General features: G+C 43.4%; 2 protein-coding genes across 2 annotated transcripts in view; both read right to left on the bottom strand.

Moving 5' to 3' along the window:
* LOC307129901 (uncharacterized protein) overlaps positions 1–3351 on the bottom strand; it is a 23622-nt gene extending 20271 nt beyond the window's left edge. The window contains exon 1 of the mRNA XM_079822701.1: positions 2513–3351. The gene's annotated coding sequence lies outside the window, so the exon portion shown is untranslated. The remainder of the gene's footprint in view (positions 1–2512) is intronic.
* On the bottom strand, positions 1415–19523 carry LOC307129898 (uncharacterized protein). The gene is made up of 3 exons (XM_079822698.1): positions 19402–19523; positions 16717–16965; positions 1415–3602 (listed from the first exon to the last, which is right to left on the bottom strand). Exons 2-3 carry the CDS (start codon positions 16799–16801, stop codon positions 2509–2511), a joined length of 1179 nt encoding a protein of 392 aa, XP_079678824.1. The 5' UTR covers positions 16802–16965; positions 19402–19523; the 3' UTR covers positions 1415–2508.

The raw sequence follows: 19523 nt of genomic DNA, 5'->3' as shown, positions 1-19523 counted from the left end.
GTGCATGCTCTTGATCCCAGGCAGAAAACACACGGCTCGTTTGTATACAATAATGAATTCAGATTACCTTAACTCAAAGCATTCAGACAGAACAGTCCCTGAAGACGAAAAAGCGGTGTCATGTTTGCAAGGCGCCCTGACATCATGGGCTGTCGCCGGTCAATAGGATTAATGTGATTCGATAGTAGTTCAGACACCTGTCATGCTGGAGGCGCTCCCCGTAGCGTCAGCTGATCCAGCGCGAGTTCCCTTTCAAAAGGGAACAGACACTACAATTAAAAACTGAATGTGTCTTTTCAATAAAGTGTGAGTGAGCCGAATGAAAGTCACGGCACAGACACAGCAGGAGTCAGATCTCATTCATCACGAGAGAAGAGCTGAGCAGAGCTGAGGTAAGCACGGCCGTCATTCACGGTGCGTGTCCAGTCTGGCGCGTTTTCAGATCATGCCTATGGAAGCTTAAAGGTCCCATGGCATGAAATGTTCATTTTATGAGGTTTTTCAACATTAATATGAGTTCCCCTAGCCTGAATATTGTCCCCAAGTGGCTAGAAATTTTGATCGTTGTAAACCGAGTTCTGGGTGTCTTTCTCTGCCTTCGAGAAAATTACAGCCCAGACGAGCTGATCTGGAATTTTCCTGTTAAGAAGTCATAACAGGAACGGTTACCTCCCTGTCCTCCACCCAGAGAATCTGGCACGCCCATGCAAGCACCATATTTGTCCTCGAGAGATCATGGCTTGTGAACGAGTGAATACTTGCAGTTTCTCAGTGTTTGGATGTATTAATGAAAACGGAAGTCTTTTTTCAGTTCCTTCTGATCTGTGATCAGTGATTTCTGATGTGTAGCTAATTATTCAAGTTCACACAGAACTTTATTATTCGTGCACACACTGCAGCTTCTCTCTCTCCCGACAGAATGGTGTTTTCTATCTTGTGAGTCAGTGTTTTTGTACGTCCTCATCGCGTCTATCTGTTCTAAAATGTGCATACAGTTGTGAGTTTCTGCTCAACATCGGCAGACTCACGTCTTTAGAGATAAACCTCACGCACGCCGAAGCTCGGGCTGCACTGGCCGGTCGGCCTTCAACATCACCGACCCCCAGTACTGCATCTGGCCCACAGCGGAGGCACCAAACGCGGCGCGATATTAAGCAGAAGGGGGGTAAGCGTGAGCGTATCCAGGCTAGCCAACCTAGCCCCACAATAAACTGGACTACATTCGCTTACTGCTGTTGTGTCTTTGTTTGCGCTATGTACTATGCTATGCGCATCACTGACGCTTTTCATATGATAGGAAAATATCTAAAAATAATGCTATAATCAACACTTACTCGTAACTTGTTCATCTCGACAATTGTAATGGTACATTGCTACAAAGTTGGTAGAATAAGGAGGAAGACGGGCTCTGCATGACTGGGACTCGTGTTTATTCAGAACTCTCAGATACACACACAAAATAAACTTGCGCTGACAGCGCTCTCACAAATCAGTAGTTACTATAAATAACTGTTAGCAATCGCTCTGTCTCTGGTCCATGATGTCCGGTTCGCAAACAAATCATTCTTTTGAACCGGTTCTTTTTAGTGAACCGAACCAGTTCACCAAATCGGACTGAATCATTCTAAACGGTTCGCTTCTCCAGTCAGCGCTGATCCATAATTTACTAGAGTTACTAACTTTCTGACATGAGTGACAGCCCCTCCGACTAGAAATAAACTAATAACCTGAAGTATATGCTAGTAACTTACTGACAGAACTGAACTCAGGTCCATCTGTCTCTCTGGCAGCAGCTCGTGCCTCGTAGACCTCGTTAAACCACGCCCCCTCCGCTCATTTCAAATGCAAAGATGTAAGCCAATCACAACAGGGGGCGTTTTTACTGAAGTCTCACAGCAGACACGCCTCTTGAAACAGGGCATTCAGCCACAGGGCAAACATCAGTATAGAAAAAATGCCTTTTATTTCTAAATTAGGACATTTTATGATGTAAAAATCATACTAACAATATAAGTACACCTCAGGAAACATTATAAAATAATAGAAAAATGCCATGCCATTGGACCTTTAACTTTCATAGGAATTCATCGAAAAGTTGAAACACTCACTTTGCTCTGCACCACTCCGTTATGAATGCCAGAGCCAAGCGGCAGCGGCCGTGCGAAGTTACATTCTGTGAGTGAGATCCCACCCCTGCGGGTGGGTTGATAACATGCAGAACAGCTCCTTCTACTGGCTGTAGTCTATAGCCTCTGGCCAAAGAATCCTCCGATGAGACAAAATGACAATATTTGCGTCATCGGAGGATTTTTTCCAGAAATAAAATGCATAATTCTCTCGTCTCAGGGGGACATGAGGGGGGAAAGTACGATAATTCAAATATAATACCGGGTTTCTAATGATACAAAGCTTAATGCTAAATCGCTGAAGTAACCCTTTAACAAATTTAATCTAGATGATTTTGTGGTTTTAGGAAAAACTCAGTATTTGACATGAAAAACATGCTGCTCACTTGCAACATTTTCTCATATGAGCATGAAGGATTGATAAACGTGTAAAACTCTTCTCACACTGAGTACAGCGGTACGGCTTCTCTCCAGTATGAAGTCTCTCATGTGATTTCAGGTTTCCAGACTGAGTGAAACTCTTGTCACAATATGAGCATTTGAAAGGTTTTTCTCCAGTATGAATTCTTTGGTGCTCTTTCAGCTGACTATATGTAGTAAAGCTCTTCCCACAGTCACAGCACACATGATCTCTCACTTCATCATGTGTTTTCTGGTGCAGTTTAAAATTCTTCAGTCGTGAAAAACTCTTTCCACAGAGAGAACACACATGAGGCTTCTCATCTGAAGGAACTGTCAGGTGTTTTTTTAGTTCTGATGATGAAATAAAATCTTTCCCACACTGATCACAGTTAAATGTTTTTTTCCCAGAGTGACGGAGCAGATGTGTAGTGAGACTTGATGCTTCAGAAAAACTCTTCCCACACTGAGTGCATGTATACGGTTTTTCTCCAGTATGAACTCGCTCATATGATTTCAGGGCTCCAGACTGAGCAAAACTCTTGTCACAATATGAGCACTTGTAAGGTTTTTCTCCAGTATGAATTCTTTGGTGCTGTTTCAGATCACCAGCTCTACTAAAGCTCATCCCACAGTCACAACACACATGATCTCTCACTCCATCATGTGTTTTCTGGTGCAGTTTAAAACAGTCCAGTCGTGAAAAACTCTTTCCACAGAGACAACACACATGAGGCTTCTCATCTGAATGAACTATCAGGTGTTGTTTTAGATCTGATGATGAAATAAAATCTTTTCCACACTGATCACAGTTAAATGTTTTTTCTCCAGAGTGAATGCGCAGATGTCTATTGAGACCTGTTGCTTGAGTAAAACTCTTTCCACACTGAGTGCATGTATGCGGTTTCTCTCCAGTGTGAATTCTCATGTGTGTTTTAAGGTTTCCTTTTTGTGTAAAACTCTTTCCACACTGAGAGCAGGTGTGCATCTTATTGGCTTTTGTTTCTTGAGTTTTGAAGTCACAGAGTTTCTTTATGTCATTTAGTTTGTGTCGTTGCTCCTTCACTTCCATCTGGTCTAAAATAAACATATAAAGTAGTCAGAATCAGTTCAATGAGGTTAAATATGAAAATTAAAAACACTCAGCAGAAAACAAGACAGTCTGTGTGAGTATAAAGTATGGGTAACACTTAACAGTAAGGTTTCATTAGTTAACAGGAACTAGTAATGAACTGCACTTCTACAGTATTTATTATTATTAGTAAGGATGCACCAATAAGATTTTTTGGGGCCGATACCGATTTTAACAGACAATTATAGGCCGATTCTGATATTTGTCATTGCCCTTTTATTAGTGATGTCTGGTTCGAGAACAAATTGTTCTTTTGAACCGGTTCTTTTTAGTGATCTGGTCGAACCAGTTTAAATCGGACTGAATCATTCTAAACGGTTCGCTTCTCGAGTCAGCGCTGATCCACAAGTTACTAAAATTACTAACTTTCTGACATGAGTGACAGTCCCTCTGACTAGAAATAAACGAATATCCTGAAGTGTATGTTACTCTAGTGACTCCAACAGTTCACTGAACTGAGACATGTTGTGCTGAGAGAACTGATGAGAACTAAGGAGCTGATACTGAGCATGCGCGTGTGCTACCGCACGTACAGTGGTTCTCGAGTTAACAGTTCTTGAATCTGAACGAACGGTTTCTTTCAGAAACGTTCGATACAGAGAACCGATGAGCTGAGCATGTGTGTACTACCAGATCACCAGTACAAAAACGAGAACCGTTTCTTTCTGTTTGTTCTTTCGGACACGTTCGATACTGAGAACCGATGAGCTGAGAGACTGAGCAAAGTGAGTATGCGTGACAGCACCGTCTTAACCGAACTGTTTCTCTCGGACAGCTGATGCTGTGCTGATAATATGACCACGGGTGAACCGAGGACTTGTGTACATTTATGTTATGTCAATGTACGTTTATTTATCTGTGTAAACATCCGCGTTTGCACGACTGTGGCTGTATTGAGTGCTTTTGCAAAATGTAAATGCAAGAACTTATCCAAGATGATGATGACGACGATACTTATTATTATTATTATTAGTTATGATTACAAATTACTTTAATCATTTTCATCCGCCGGGATGATAGAATTGACGTCATTACGTGAGGACATCATTTTTTTAACCGGATCATTGAAACAAACTGTCAGAAGAAACAGTTTGCGGAAAAGAACCAAACTTCCCATCACTACCTCTTATGTGAAATTGTTTCATTAAAATAGATAGTGTTTTGATCATGTTTTAAATCAGCAATGCCGCTGTTGTTCTGTGGTATTTGTGGGAATTTTATTCAGTGACCACCTGGCTGCTGCGGTTTGGACGCGTGTGTGTCTCTCCAGTGTTTCCCACACCACACATAGACTAATTTGCGGCGATGCGCCACAGAACCAACACCGGCCGCGACAGATTGCGTTTTTTGGAGGCTGCCAAAGCGAATTTTTACCGTAGAAACTGACAGTGCTGCGCTTGAGACAGGCTTGCTGAGAGAACACGCAGAGAGCGCGCGCTGTCCCTCCTCCGGCCGCCCGCACAGCTGCACTCACCGTCTTCAAACGGTCTTGCTCCCCCTCCCTCCAGTGTTGCCAAGTCTGCGGTTTTCCCGCGGACTTGGGCTACTTCAACACTGTTGCCGCAGGCTGTTTTTCATGTCCGCGGGTTGAAGCGACCCCAATTATGTAATATTTTGCCCCGGGAATGCGAATTTTAGCAGGCAGCCCTGCCAAAAAGACCAAATTTTTACCAGAGAAACGCAATTGGGCTTGTTTTGGGCTAGTTTTGAGTAGCAATTGGGCGGATTTTGTTGTGAAAACCTGGCAACCCTGCGCATATTAATCAAAATCAATTGAGAATTAACACAATGGTAAAAGGTCAGAAGACCGAAGTTTCACGTGAAGCATAGGGAGATTTTTTTCCTGGATTTCCACTGGTGTTGCTCTACACGAGATTAAGTTAAGTGCACCTAAGCATTAAATGACTAGGTTGTAAATAGTTGGTTACTTTTAAAATTAAGTTTAGTACAGTACAGTCAGTGTGCACTTTATTATGTTGCTTGCTTGTTGCTACTGTGTGCAATAGTGTAATTATTTTTTTATGCTTAAATATTTATTTTCAGCACTGAACTCTTTATTTACTTGTTCTACCTCACCTGTTTTTACTATTTGTTAAATATAGTTTTTTTTGTACAATAAATGTTCCTTTTTTAAATTGAGACTTGTAACATTGTTATCATCATGATCATTGTGTCATTTTTATAATGTAAATTGAGGGAGCAAAAGCAGTATCGGCTCAAGAAAATCGGCAGCCTATATCGGTCATCGGCTAAGGCTCTCAGGGAACCGAGGTTACGCGAGTAACAGAGTACGTTCCCTTTCGAGAGGTCTCTCGTATTGCGTTATGGGAACCCAATGTGAAACGCGGTGCGTTCTTAACGGACCCAAACTGTGGCCTGAGGAGAACCTGAGGCACATAAGATGGGTAACAGTGAGTCCCAGGGAGGCAAACAGAGTGGGCCTCCTAAAAGGCCATAATTAGTATATAGGCCGGATAGAATCGGCCCGTATGATTATAGAAAATATGACCGGACATAGTCGGGTCTTATAGTTATGTAGTATGACACATGCTTGTGAACACTGTTCATATGTGAATAGCAGGAAGACCAGAAGAAATCGGGTCTTAGTTAATAATGATAGGCAATACCTATTAAATGTAGAGAATCCCAGCTTTTAAAGCGGGGACTTCCAGTTTATAAAATCTGATAAAAGTGGACGGAGAGGCCCAGCCTGCCGCCGCACAGATATCTTCCAGTGGTATGCCACATGACCATGCCAGCGACGAGGCCATGCCTCTGGTAGAATGGGCTTTAATGCCTATAGGGCAAATGAGATCTTTAGACTTATAAGCCATTGAGATAGCGTCTACTATCCAGTGTGACAGTCTCTGCTTCGTGACAGCATAATCTTTAGTGCGGCCACTGAAGCACACGAAGAGCTGTTACGACTGCCTGAAGGGGGCAGAGTGATCTAGATACAGTCTCAGCGCTCTAAATGGGCAGAGCAGATTCGCGTCCTTTTCGTCTTGCGACGCGGGCAGGGCCAAAAGAGAAATTACCTGTGCCCTAAAGGGAGTAGAAAGCACTTTAGGGACATAACCATGTCTAGGCTTGAGGACAACCCTGGAGTCATTAGGCCCAAACTCAAGACAGGAAGCACTCGCGGAGAGTGCGTGTAAATCACCCACTCGCTTGACTGAGGCCAGTGCCAGCAGAAAAGCAGTTTTGAGTGAGAGGTGCTTTATGCTCACAGACTGAAGCGGTTCAAAGGTGGAGCCCTTCATTGCTTCTAACACTGTGGCAAGGTCCCATATATGGACTGAGGGGGGACGAGGCGGGTTCAGCCTTCTGGCCCCTTTAAGAAAGCGTACAATAAGCTCGCTTTTCCCCAGTGATTGTCCCGCGACCTGAGCGTGATAAGCTGCTATGGCGGCAACGTATACTTTGAGCGTGGAGGGGGAACGACCCGCGTCCATTAGCTCTTAAAGGAAGGCGAGCACTTCTGCCACCTCGCACGAGTGTGCGTCAAGGTTTCGTGCTGTACACCAGTTAGAGAATATCGACCATTTAAATGCATAGAGCCGCCTGGTTGCGGGGGCTCTAGCTTCAGAAATAGTATTCAGAACTCTTTCAGAGAGGTTCGCGGGTATCCGTTGTTGGGCCATACGTGGAGGACCCATAGTTCGGGGATACCAGATTTTCCCCCTCGTCTGCATGAGGAGGTCTTTCCTCAGTGGGATCATGGGGCTGTGTCTGACATGAGAGTCAGTTCGGAGACCCATATTTGGTTTTTCCTCAACGGGGCTATTAAAAGCACTGTGGATTTGGTTTCCCTAAACTTTTTGATGGCCTGCGGCAACATCGCGATCGGCGGAAAAGCATACAGAGGGAGTCTGGGCCAGGCGTGGGCCAGCGCATCCCTGCGTTTGGAGAAAAATATTGGGCAGTGAGCATTGTCTTCTGAGGCGAAAAGGTCTACTTTCGCTTCGCCGAAGGTGATCCAAATCAACTGAATTGTCTGCGGGTGAAGGGACCACTCCCCAGGGGGAATGCCGCCTCTGGATAACATATCCGGACCCTGATTCAGGATACCTGGCACGTGAGCCGCTCTCAGGGAGCTTAGGTAGTCCTCTTCCCATAAAAGGAGGTGTTTCGCCATGGAATGTAGAGAGCGTGATCTCAGACCACCCTGGCGATTTATATAGGATACCACTGACATGTTGTCTGTTTGGACTAGGACGTAGTGACCCTTTATGTACGGAAGGAAAGCTCTCAGCGATAGGATGACCGCTTTCATCTCTAGACAGTTTCGCCGCATTCACACGGGGCGTCGGCGTCAGCGCTTCTCGTTTACTTTGAATGGGTGACGTCATGCGTTGACGAACTGAATTGTGGGTTCCGTTGCGTCGCTTCACTCGCGTTGCAAGCGGCAAAAGTTGAAGATTTCTCAACTTTTCAAGCGCCAACGCAGGCGTCATCCAATCAGATCACCCTATGCAAATATCCTAGAGCAGACGCTAGCCAATCGCGTTCGTTTAAAACACCGGTGAATGAAGAGTGAATGAAGAGTGAAGAACGATCTAAAATGGAGGAAAAGCTAATAATTCCGGAGGGTAATCACCCGGTCCTTTACTACCAATCATTATTTACATACCGGGACACAAACTGGAGAGACCAGGCCTGGAAGGAGGCGGCAGAGACGGTTGGAGAATCTGGAATGTATCATGCTTGTATTCCGTCCGTGTACTCTGTTTATCATTGAATGACAGGCAGCATATCATATCATGTGTGGTTCAAATAGGCGCTATCCCCCAGCCAAATGAGGAATCAAACATTAAAGTGATCAGTTTTCATACACAAAATAGTCTCACAGACTAGCTGTCAAAAAAGGCGTTTTTTTGTGTTGTGGTCCAAGCGGCAAGTAATGTGATTAGCTGTTGTCACTATGACGGTCGCGTCAGCACCAAGCTTCAGCCACGCCCTCCGTCAAGCGTTGACGCAGAAGCCCCGTGTGAATGCGGCGTTTATGTGCAGCCTTTTCTCTGAGATTGCCCATTGGCCAGAGACTGGCTTGCCCTCGTGCAGGGTGCCCCAACCTAGGTTGGATGCATCTGTCGAGACCACTTTCCGTTTCGTAACTGTACCCATAATCACACCTGTCTGATACCAGGTGGTCGCCTTCCAAGGAGCCAGAGCTTTGACACAGCTGTGGTTCACTTTGATGCAAAACTGGCCTGATCGCCATGTGCGAGCCGGGACACGGGAATTCAGCCAGCATTGAAGGGGGTGCATGTGTAATAGACCCAGTTTGAGTACTGCTGATGCCGAGGCCATAAGACCTAGCATCCTCTGAAAATGTTTAAGAGGAACGTACGTGCCAGCTTTGAATGACGGCGCCATGCTCTGAATAGAGAGGGCACGCTGTGACGTAAGCCGCGCCCTCATCTGTATTGAGTCTATGACTGTACCCAGAAAAGATATATTCTGGGTGGGAGACATTGAGCTCTTGGCGATATTGATCCTGAGACTCAAACATTCTAGATGGTTGAGGAGCCAGGACCTGTGTATCGTCAACTGTGCCTCTGATTGGGCTATGACAAGCCAATCGTCAAGGTAGTTGAGTATCCGCATGTCTTTCAGCCTCAGTGGGGCTATGGCCGCGTCCATGCACTTCGTAAAAGTGCGAGGCGCTAGGGATAAACCGAATGGCAGGACTGTGTATTGATATGCCTGACCCTCGAAGGCGAATCTCAAGAATGGCCTGTGACGGGGTGCTAACTGAATGTGAAAGTAGGCATATTTCAGGTCGACTGTGAAAAACCAATCCTCAGGGGAATGTGCCCGAGGATCTGTTTCACTGTCAGCATCTCGAACGAGCGCGTCATAAGCGCTATTTTCCGATGTCTGAGATCTAGGATGGGCCTGAGGCCGCCATCCTTTTTTGGGACGAGAAAGTAGCGACTGTAAAAGCCTGACTCGCTTTGTGTCGGGTGCACGGTTTCCACCGCTCCCTTTTCGAACAGTTTCGACACATCAGTGTGGAGCACGTGACTCACGCTGCTTTTCACTGAGGTTTCAACCACGGTGCGAAAGCGCGGGGTCTGCAAGCGAACTGTAGCGAGTAACCTCGTTTCATTATGTTCAACACCCAATTTGATATACCGGGGATGGCCTGCCAGGCCTGGACCCGTGAAGCCAGGGGTTGAATTAGAATCGGGGACGGGCCGCTTAGTGATAGGGACCCGGTAACCCGGTTGCTTTGTGCTTGTAACACTGTGGGGATAGTGTTTATGCTTTGCGGCGTGCACTGTGTAGTGGGCGCGCGCATTACATTTGTGGCACAGGACAACGCGTGTAAAGATGATACCGTATCTCTTTATTTGCCCTCTTCCTCTTTTCACTTATAGCTGTGTGAGGGGTGTTTGAATGTAGGAGTGCATACTGTGAAGTGGGCACATTGTCTACAGAGAAAAAGCTCTTTTTGAGATTTATTTGGGTCGCTGTTTGTGTGCAGGCGAGCGCTTTTAATAATGGGCTCATTGACTACAGAGACTGAGTCGCCAGTCACCTGTCTGTAGGGAACTGGGAGACCAAGAGTGTGTGGTGGGGGTCCGGCCGAGGGGGACCTGACCACCTTCTCTTTCCTCTTATGGCTAGGACGGCTTCGGTGGCTCGGGTCTCAACGCGGCTTTGGGTCAAGGTCCCCGAGGCTCGGGCTGCCTGCTGCGGCTTGCTGAGCGTGAGCATTGCCGATTCCTGGAAGCTGAGCCCGGCCGTGAGGTCGGCGGAGCAGCCTTAGCGGGTTGAGGGGGCGGAGCTTTGTGACGGCCAGAGGAAGAGCTGGAGCGTTTAGGCAGAAAGTGTTTCATCGCTTGCGACGCTTTCTGAGCCTCCGTAAAGCGCTCGGCAAAGCCAACGACCGCCGGACCGAACAAACCAGAGGAGGAAATGGGAGCATGCAGGAAGGAGGCTTTGTCTGTATCCTTCAGCTCCATGAGGTTAAGCCATAAGTGGCGTTCCAGAACGATCAGGTTGGCCATAGTCCTCCCGATAGCCTGCTCGTTGGATTTGGTAGCACGAAGGGCTAGATCAGTGGCGCTGCGCAGGTCCTTCAGAGTCTCAGAGTCAGGGACAGACTCGTCCAGAGAGCGGAGGAGTTTGGCCTGGTAAACTTGAAGGACAGCCATGGTGTGGAGCGCCGAAGCAGCTTGGCCAACGGAGGCATATGCTCGACTGGCGAAAGCTGAAGTGGTGCGGCACGGTTTGGAGGGGTGCTGAGCCCTGGCCTGCCATCCTCTGGAGGAGGGCAGGCAGAGGTGTGCAGCGACGGCCTCTTCAAGTGGAGGAAAACCTTCATATCCTTTTTCCTTAGCGCCATCGACAGAAGAGAGCGCTGGGGAAAACGAAGATTTTGCGCGAGTTGAGTAAGGGGCTTTCCAAGCCTTCGTCAGCTCGTCATGTTCCTCCGGGAAGAAGGGGGCGGGCTTTTGAGGGGAGGAAAGGCGACGGCTCTGCAGGAACCATTCATCCAGCCTACTTCGTGTTGTCAAAGCTGGCTTTAGAGCTGGTGGCAGTCTGCGTCGAAGCGGAGGGCTCCGAGACAGAGTCTGCCTGATGCAGCCAAGGAAAGGCTGTCCTCCTCTTCTGCTGCTGGTCCACCGAAGGAGACAGAACAGGTCGCTGCGAGGGAGGGGCGCTGTTCCTCTTGGGTGAACTTCACCGGCGAAAGCGAGGCACGTGGAGAGTTACTCAGCGTGCAGTCGCTTGATCGCTCTCTGCGGCCTCTGGTTGCGGCGCTTTTTCCTTGCGCGGCCCGAGCGGGGACGTCGAAGCTGGCGAGACGCGCCCTCAGGGTCTGCAGCGTCATTTCGTCGCACTCGGGGCAGCCGCCCCTGGAGAGTGCAATGTCGGCGTGGTCCCGTCCAAGGCATGCTACACAGATGATGTGGCGGTCCCAGCCGAGGAGAGGGGCTCTGCAAGAAGTGCAGGAAGGGCGAGGCATTTGCAACAACGCACGCGCTCTTTTTGAAGTGGGGTTGCAGCGGCAACACACACACACTAACACAGACAGTAAGAATAAAGGATATAACGCCGGATGGCGCAGCTGGAACGGCAGGTGGCTGAAGGCGGAGACCAGGCGGGAAAAATCTGAATTCCTATGGCAGAAAACGGTCTTTTATAGCCTCAATATGCTAATTCTAGCGACCTTGTTCAGCGGGAATTTCTAGCAACCCCTATTGGTTCGCTCTCTCAGCCGCCTCGCCATAGGTTCCTGCAGTTGCAGCAGCTCGCGCTGTTCTATCTGCTGTGCAGTCGCACTGCGTTTTACATAGACACTTTATAGAATAAAGTTTTTGCTACATATTCTCGAGAAAAGGAGTTTTCCCATAACGTAATACGAGAGAACTCTCGAAAGGGAACTGAATTTAGAAATGCTTTTGAAATGAAAAACTTTGAGTTTAATAAACAAAATATATTTTTGAAATGAAGACAGCGTTTGGAGTGCAAAATAATCTGTTCCCAGAATCCACGGCCTTTGCCGTTTTTGTGAGTGTACACAAATAAAAGTAGAGAGTTTACTGTTTATTATAATTATGTCTTGCACTGATCTGTAGTATGGCTAGACATTATGGAGTATTGTGATTTGTTTCTGCGCTGTCATAAAGGAAAAAATCCATCAGAAGGCACCGACGACTTCGTTGGACAGAGGGTTAAAGAAAACGTAGCCTATTTAGTTTCATATAGTTAGGCTGTTAAAATATTATAATTTTTTTATTTCATATGTTGATTATGAAAAGTGAGCAGCATGAGTAAACATCAGATGCGCATATGTCTGGGGACATGGATTTTGAGCACTTCATTGAATTGTGTTTTCTAGAAAGTCTTTCTTTAAATTTAGGGCTGCACGATTTGGGGAAAATATCTAATTGCGATTATTCTGGTTAAAATTGCGATTGCGATTTAAAATGCGATTATTATTATTTATTTATTTTTACTAATGAAAAGTGTGTATATAACATTTTGTGTTTATATATTAATGTGACTAATAATAATAATTATGATTATTATTATTGCTAAATAAAAATAAGAAATATTACTATTACAATAACATTCATTATTAAAAAAATAAAATAGAGCATTTAAGAATAAATATAACAGTATAATAATAATAATAATAATAATAATAATAATAATATTTATATTTTACAGAAAACTAAATATTATGGGTTACCTGTTAGTATGCAGACAGCCTATGACTAAAAATTATTAGAAAGGTCTAAGGATTTATTGTAAAAAAACAATTATTATTATTATACAAATCTGTGCTTTTTATCTGTGATATCAATTTCTTAAAGTCTGTCTTTAATATGAAATATGAGCCTCTTATGCATCCACTGTGGGGATTAAAACTCCTGTACATTTAAGAAAAACATATGGATTGTCATTTAAATTTATTTAGAGAGAAGTTTTTTTTTTCTTATTTTCTACCTAAAAGTTTCATTCATACTGGAGGCCAGAGGGCGCCCTCGAGCAGAAACGCCACATTTGCATCAGTGAAGTAATCCTTCGTTTTCAGGAATCCCTATGGGAAATCCCTAATGTGAAGCTTGCGCTGTATGCTGAATAAAACGAAGATAGAAACGCGTTGACTGATTAAACATGAAGATAATACTTCTGCGACAAGATATGGTGTATTTGAGTTCTTCAAGCCTTCTCGGGTATTTTCATAATAATGAAGTATTCAGTGCTGATTGACGTTCTGTGATAAGAAGCCACATCACCTCGACTGACAATATGAAGTGAGTTAAAACATCTTATTAAACGTTGTATTTGGTTGGACAACAGGTTTATGAACGCTTCGCATTACTAGTTTGTGAAGATGTTTGACACATGTTGCTCAAACTCGCAGTCTTTCAGACGGAGCAGCGTTTCCTCCTGATCACAGAGCCACTCTTCACTGACACGCTGGGCATTTATTTATTTAATTAAAAATCGCAGCCTTTGCGCTTTCATAATCGCACATAAGCCAAATCGCGATAGCGGTTCGATTTCGATTAATTGTGCAGCCCTATTTAAAGCTACACTATGTGATATTTTCCCCCATATAGCGGTTAAGAGGTATATGACCATCCAGTGAATATTAGTTTCTCTTCCTCTCAATTCCGATTTCATTTTAACTCCTACGGTGGCCGATTTAGTCCAAGATTAATATGGCTTCCAGTTCGACCTCTTCCACATTCGACACGGTGCCATCGAGTGTTAAAACGCGAAAGGCGAAGCTTGAATTTACGGGTATGTCCCTCTTTGGCTAATGTACTTTCAAGATGGAGGGGCAACATGGCGACCCGCATTCGAACCCCTTACCCGTATGTATTTTCAATGGCATATTATAAACTTACGAGAATACTTTATTACTTGAAAGTAGTAAATATACATTAATGAGCTAATATATTTTTGAAAGAACTAAGTGTTTTTAGCTAAGAATAAACTAAAAAAAATTAACCCAGTGTAGCTTTAGAATTAATTTCGTTTTGTATAAATTGTATTTTAATTTTGATCAATGTTTAATACACTATTTGCCTGTATATTTAATAAATAAGAAGCAAACCAAGATCGTTGGGAATGGACTGACATGTGTAACTGGGCTGTTTCGCGGCCTTTGAGTACGGCTGAAACTATAGCGTCTTTCTGTTTTAATACATTTCTTGAATATGTCTTAATTACAATAGGCCTATAGATAGTTATGATATTTGTGGCTGCACCGGGGTCTGTCATTAGCTTACTAGGTTAAAGTTATGCCACTGCCCTTATTATAAAATATATGTCGTTCTAACAACATAATATCTCGTTATTTGAGTGGAAAAAAATAATATGTAGGCAGTTTCCATGGCAGTTTTGCGAAAATGTCCTTTTTCGAATTGCCTGAAAAACCACCTCGGGCGAGCGTAAAAACTTTCTTGCAATATATGGGAGATTTTGCGAAATTGAATGGAAACACGGCTAGTGATGACTGGCAAATGAACTCAGCGGTCCTGTTCACAGAAAGCCTGCCAGTTTTGAGTTACATGTTGACAAAACCTGTCAGATCTAAGTATTATGTTTATAAATCCATTTACATTCACGCGGAATCACAAGGCGTAGACATACAAGCGGAATCACACGGCACAGACATACACGCGGAATCACAAGGCGTAGACATACACGCGTAATCACAAGGCGTAGACATACACACGGAATCACAAGGCGTAGACATACACACGGAATCACAAGGCGTAGACATACACGCGTAATCACAAGGCGTAGACATACACACGGAATCACACGGCATAGACATACACACGGAATCACACGGCGTAGACATACACACGGAATCACAAGGCGTAGACATACACGCGTAATCACAAGGCGTAGACATACACACGGAATCACAAGGCGTAGACATACACGCGTAATCACAAGGCGTAGACATACACGCGGAATCACACGGCATAGACATACACGCGGAATCACAAGGCGTAGACATACACGCGGAATCACAAGGCGTAGACATACACGCGGAATCACAAGGCGTAGACATACACGCGGAACCACACGGCATAGACATACACGCGGAATCACAAGGCGTAGACATACACGCGGAATCACACGGCATAGACATACACGCGGAACCACACGGCATAGACATACACGCGGAATCACAAGGCGTAGACATACACGCGGAATCACACGGCATAGACATACACGCGGAATCACACGGCATAGACATACACGCGGAATCACAAGGCGTAGACATACACGCGGAATCACAAGGCGTAGACATACACGCGGAATCACAAGGCGTAGACATACACGCGGAATCACACGGCATAGACATACACGCGGAATCACACGGCATAGACATACACGTGGAATGACACGGCATAGACATACACGCGGAATCACACAGCGTAGACATACACGCGGAATCACACGGCGTAGACATACACGCGGAGATTATGGTTCGTTTCGGCGTACACATACACGTGGAATGACACGGCGTAGACATACACGCGGATAGCTCATAATGCGTACAGATAACACGCCATTTGGCTTTAGAAAGTGGCGTGTATGTTTACGCAAAGTCATGATGTCATGTTGCCCCAAGAGTGTTCAGCAAGGATGACCAGTACGCTAACCGCAGATGGAGGCAAGTCCAGTACCTCGCGGATTTCTTCTGGAAACACTGGTGTAAAGAAGTTTTCTTTAGATAATTTGTTAGTTAGCATGTAGGCTCCTTTAATTTCAGTTTTGAGTAATTGTTTCGAGGACATTGATAACAATTAGGGCCGGTAATATAGGAGCCCAAATGCAGTTAATAGATCATTTTAATGTATGCGTAAATAGTAATTTACATGATTAATTTATGTGGAGGAAATATTTACAGTATGTACATGCAGTTAATATTTACAGTAATGCAAGGAGTTAATTGTGTAATTATCTAAAATGTGTGTGGATAATTTAGAGTGCATTTACATTGGTGATATTTTTGAATAGAGGACTGTTATCGCATTTTTACCTTTAACTGCATGCACCTTTAATTGCTGGGAATTATCTCGCGAGTATGGTGAGGGGAAGTGGTGAAGTTATCTGAGTCAGGCAAGCAGAGAGTGGAGTCTCAGTTTTTTGACCTTTTCTCTCTGTCTCCCCTTTTTTTTCTGTAATATTCTTGTGATTATGTTTTTTGTTACTAAACAAGTAAACGGATTCATTTTTGCATGAGTGGTTCTGTGGATTTATTGATGTGGATTTGGACGAAGAGAATGGACAAAGTGTCAAGCTAGGGCTTCATTCAGTGGAAACCTACAAAATGTATTGTTGATTGTTGGTTAATACATTAATTAATGTTAACAAATGAGACCTTATTGTAAAGTGTTAAAGTATCTTTAATGTGCAACAGTCAGTTCTGTCATTCACTACAATTAAAACTGATAAAATATGATCATTTAGATGCATTTCGCGATCATTTATCATCCATATACTGGTTATTATTTCACAGCTACTAACGCAGTCAATAATGAAGAATCAAGAATGGACACCAACCTATTTGTTGCTCAGTCTCTTCATGTTTTATTCTGGATGGTTCTGGATAACTCATATCTTCAATCTCCTCTTTAATAAACTCCATCTTTAACAGTCACACAGATTTCAGCTGCTACACCTGGAGTTTGTCCTTCTCTTGTAGGATGATGTGAATATTTCCAGTATTTATTGGTGAATTGTTGTGGGAGGGGCTTCACTGCAGGTGTGAACTGCGATCACTGTGAGATACTGACGCCCACAGGACCAGATCTGGAAAAATCAAAGAGAAGTTACTAGGGGTGTAATGGTACACAAAACTGACGGTTCGGTACGTACCTCGGTTTTGAAGTCACGGGTCGGTACAGGTTTGGTACAGCAGTTTTACAAAATTGCTTTTTATTTATTTTTATTAAACAGTGGTTTACTGGAAAAAAAGTGTCTGTCCTTAAATTAATTAAATTATATCTAAAATGTATTGGAGATATTGCTGTAAACTATATAGGGAGCCCTTCCTTGCACATTAATAATAAAGGTTAACAACAGAGCCCAAACTATTATCCTAAATTTAGTTGCTATTTATTTTAGGTATAATAATCAACACTCAAATAACAGTACGCAATCATGTAAACTTCACATTATGCAGTTTTTGCAATAACTTCTAAATCTAATTATAATTTTTTCTCCAATTCGTTGTTGAAATATAATAATTTATACACAGTGTCTGTCATTTTCATGACAGGTTTATTTAAACATACATGAAATAATCAAGACATCACTAACAGGTTAAGTAGAATATAATGAATATATAGGCTAATTTAGTGCATATATTTAGTGACAGAGTTGATTTCTCTGTGGACACATGACATTGTTTAGTTTACAAGCTGTCATATTGAGGTCTTTCTACCGTTGAAACACTGATTGAGCGATTACACCACATGATACATGACAGGAAGTTGTGATGTATCCTCAACATACCTTCAAATGTTCATTCATGTTTATTCTTTAGGAAGAGATGATCGAGCGCGTTCACAGATGATCGCGTTCATGCGCGCGTTGCAAGGCCACTTGAACAGTGATCATCAGTGATCACTGATCAGTCACGCCACATTAAAGAGCGTCAAAACGGCAGTTTATCGTTTGAATGTCGTGATAAAATTGACTGAATACTTAATATGTTCGTGTGGGAACTCGGATTGCAGTGTTTTCCGCACTTAAAATAAGCCGACTATTAACAGTTAAAGATTGCATTCGGAAACCGTTTGGTACACGCGTGCACTGAACCGAAAGCCCTGTACCGAAACGGTTCAGTACGAATACGTGTACCGCTACACCCCTAGAAGTTACTGAATTTATACTGAATTACCAGAGTTGACCAGACCTGGCTAAAAAAAAATATATTTTGTTAATATTTTTTTCTGAAGAAAGACAAACATCAATACTGATGAAAGCCAAAATATTAAATGTCATGGATGAATATTTACTGAGTAATCCACAATTCTTTAGAGGGGGGTCAATATGAAAATTTTAAACTGAGATTCAGAGCCAAATTACAGGAGGGTGAAAATTACTTTGAAAAACATGGCAGCTTTATTTTACTTTTCAAAAACAGAGATTGGTAGGACTATTAGTAAAATCTGACTATCACCAGACCAAGCTCTTAAGACTGGTCTGGAGAGTCTGCTCTGTATTTCCTACTGCACAAGAGGTGTGATCAACCATCGTGTTAAACCCCCCAATAGCACGCCATGTGGAAAAGCCGGTTTGTGATTGGTCCCCGCAAATTTGTAACATAAGCAGGATAGAAATATGTACAGGTTTCCAGCCTGAGATGCAGGGCGAAATCAAATCGCTGGCAGATCGGGCTGGGTTTACCCAGTCTAGATCTTTGTTGCATTATATGCCAACAGTGACTGTTCAAAAATGGGAAAAAACACTTATTGTGTTTTTTGCCCCAAGCTTGCATACCAGTAACTCAAGAAGTATTAATGATATCTTAATATTCTGGTTCTTATCAAGCATTTATTTTGGTATCTTCATTTTAAAGGCCCCATATGGTAAAATGCCAGAATATATGGAGATCTGAATGTGGTTCCATGAGTAAATTGATCAATTGTTCATTTTCTGTGGTCAAGAACCAAACGTGGGTCACTTTGCATACAGCTGATACTTTTGTCTTTTACAGAGGAATATCTGAACAACAAATAATGTTGATACGTATTAAAGATATCTTGATATCCTTCTATTCTTAATTCTTTTCAATGGGTAAAATGGTTGATTTGACATGGAATGACCCTTTAATTACATTTAAATGAAGTGAACACATGTTTTCTGTCAGGGAAATGGAACATTTTGATACAAGTTAGATTTGCATTTAAAAAAGTTTTGTTCAACTCCTGTCCAAAGTCTGAGAGAAACAACAGGACCATCATGTTTAACTGAGCTGCTGAAAAGCCTCTTTGTCTCCAAAAGTTCCCTGTTTTCCCCTCATTCATTATGCTGATGTCTGAGATCTTCTGTAAAGTGGCACATTAAGCACATTTTATTGGTGTAATAGAGTCAGAGTCTGTGAAAAACTCTCTGCCAACATATTATTACACTCTAATAATAAACCAGGACACACAACGCATTTCATTACATTGGTCCTTAAACATGTAAACACTGGAGCTGATTAATGTTAAACTCTGTAATCTGAGAAACATCTCTCACCTGCAGACTGGAAATATAAGGCATCCAGAGAAAATATGTCCTTCTTTCACGATCGTTAACAGCGTCGCTTTCAGCTTCAACTGAACTCAGCTCGTCCCGTCTCTGGCGCTTCTCTCTTCTGC

The sequence above is a fragment of the Gobio gobio genome, assembly GCF_949357685.1.
Source record: "Gobio gobio genome assembly, chromosome: 8".
Classification (NCBI taxonomy): Eukaryota; Metazoa; Chordata; class Actinopteri; order Cypriniformes; family Gobionidae; genus Gobio; species Gobio gobio.
This window is presented reverse-complemented; position numbering and strand designations above follow the sequence as displayed.

Coding starts and splice junctions, on each gene's coding strand:
- LOC307129898 (XM_079822698.1), bottom strand. CDS start 16,801: ATGGAGTTTATTAAAGAGGAGATTGAAGATATGAGTTATCCAGAACCA. Junction 3,603..16,716: donor AGAGACTGAGCAACAAATAG/GTTGGTGTCCAT, acceptor TGTTTATTTTAG/ACCAGATGGAAGTGAAGGAG.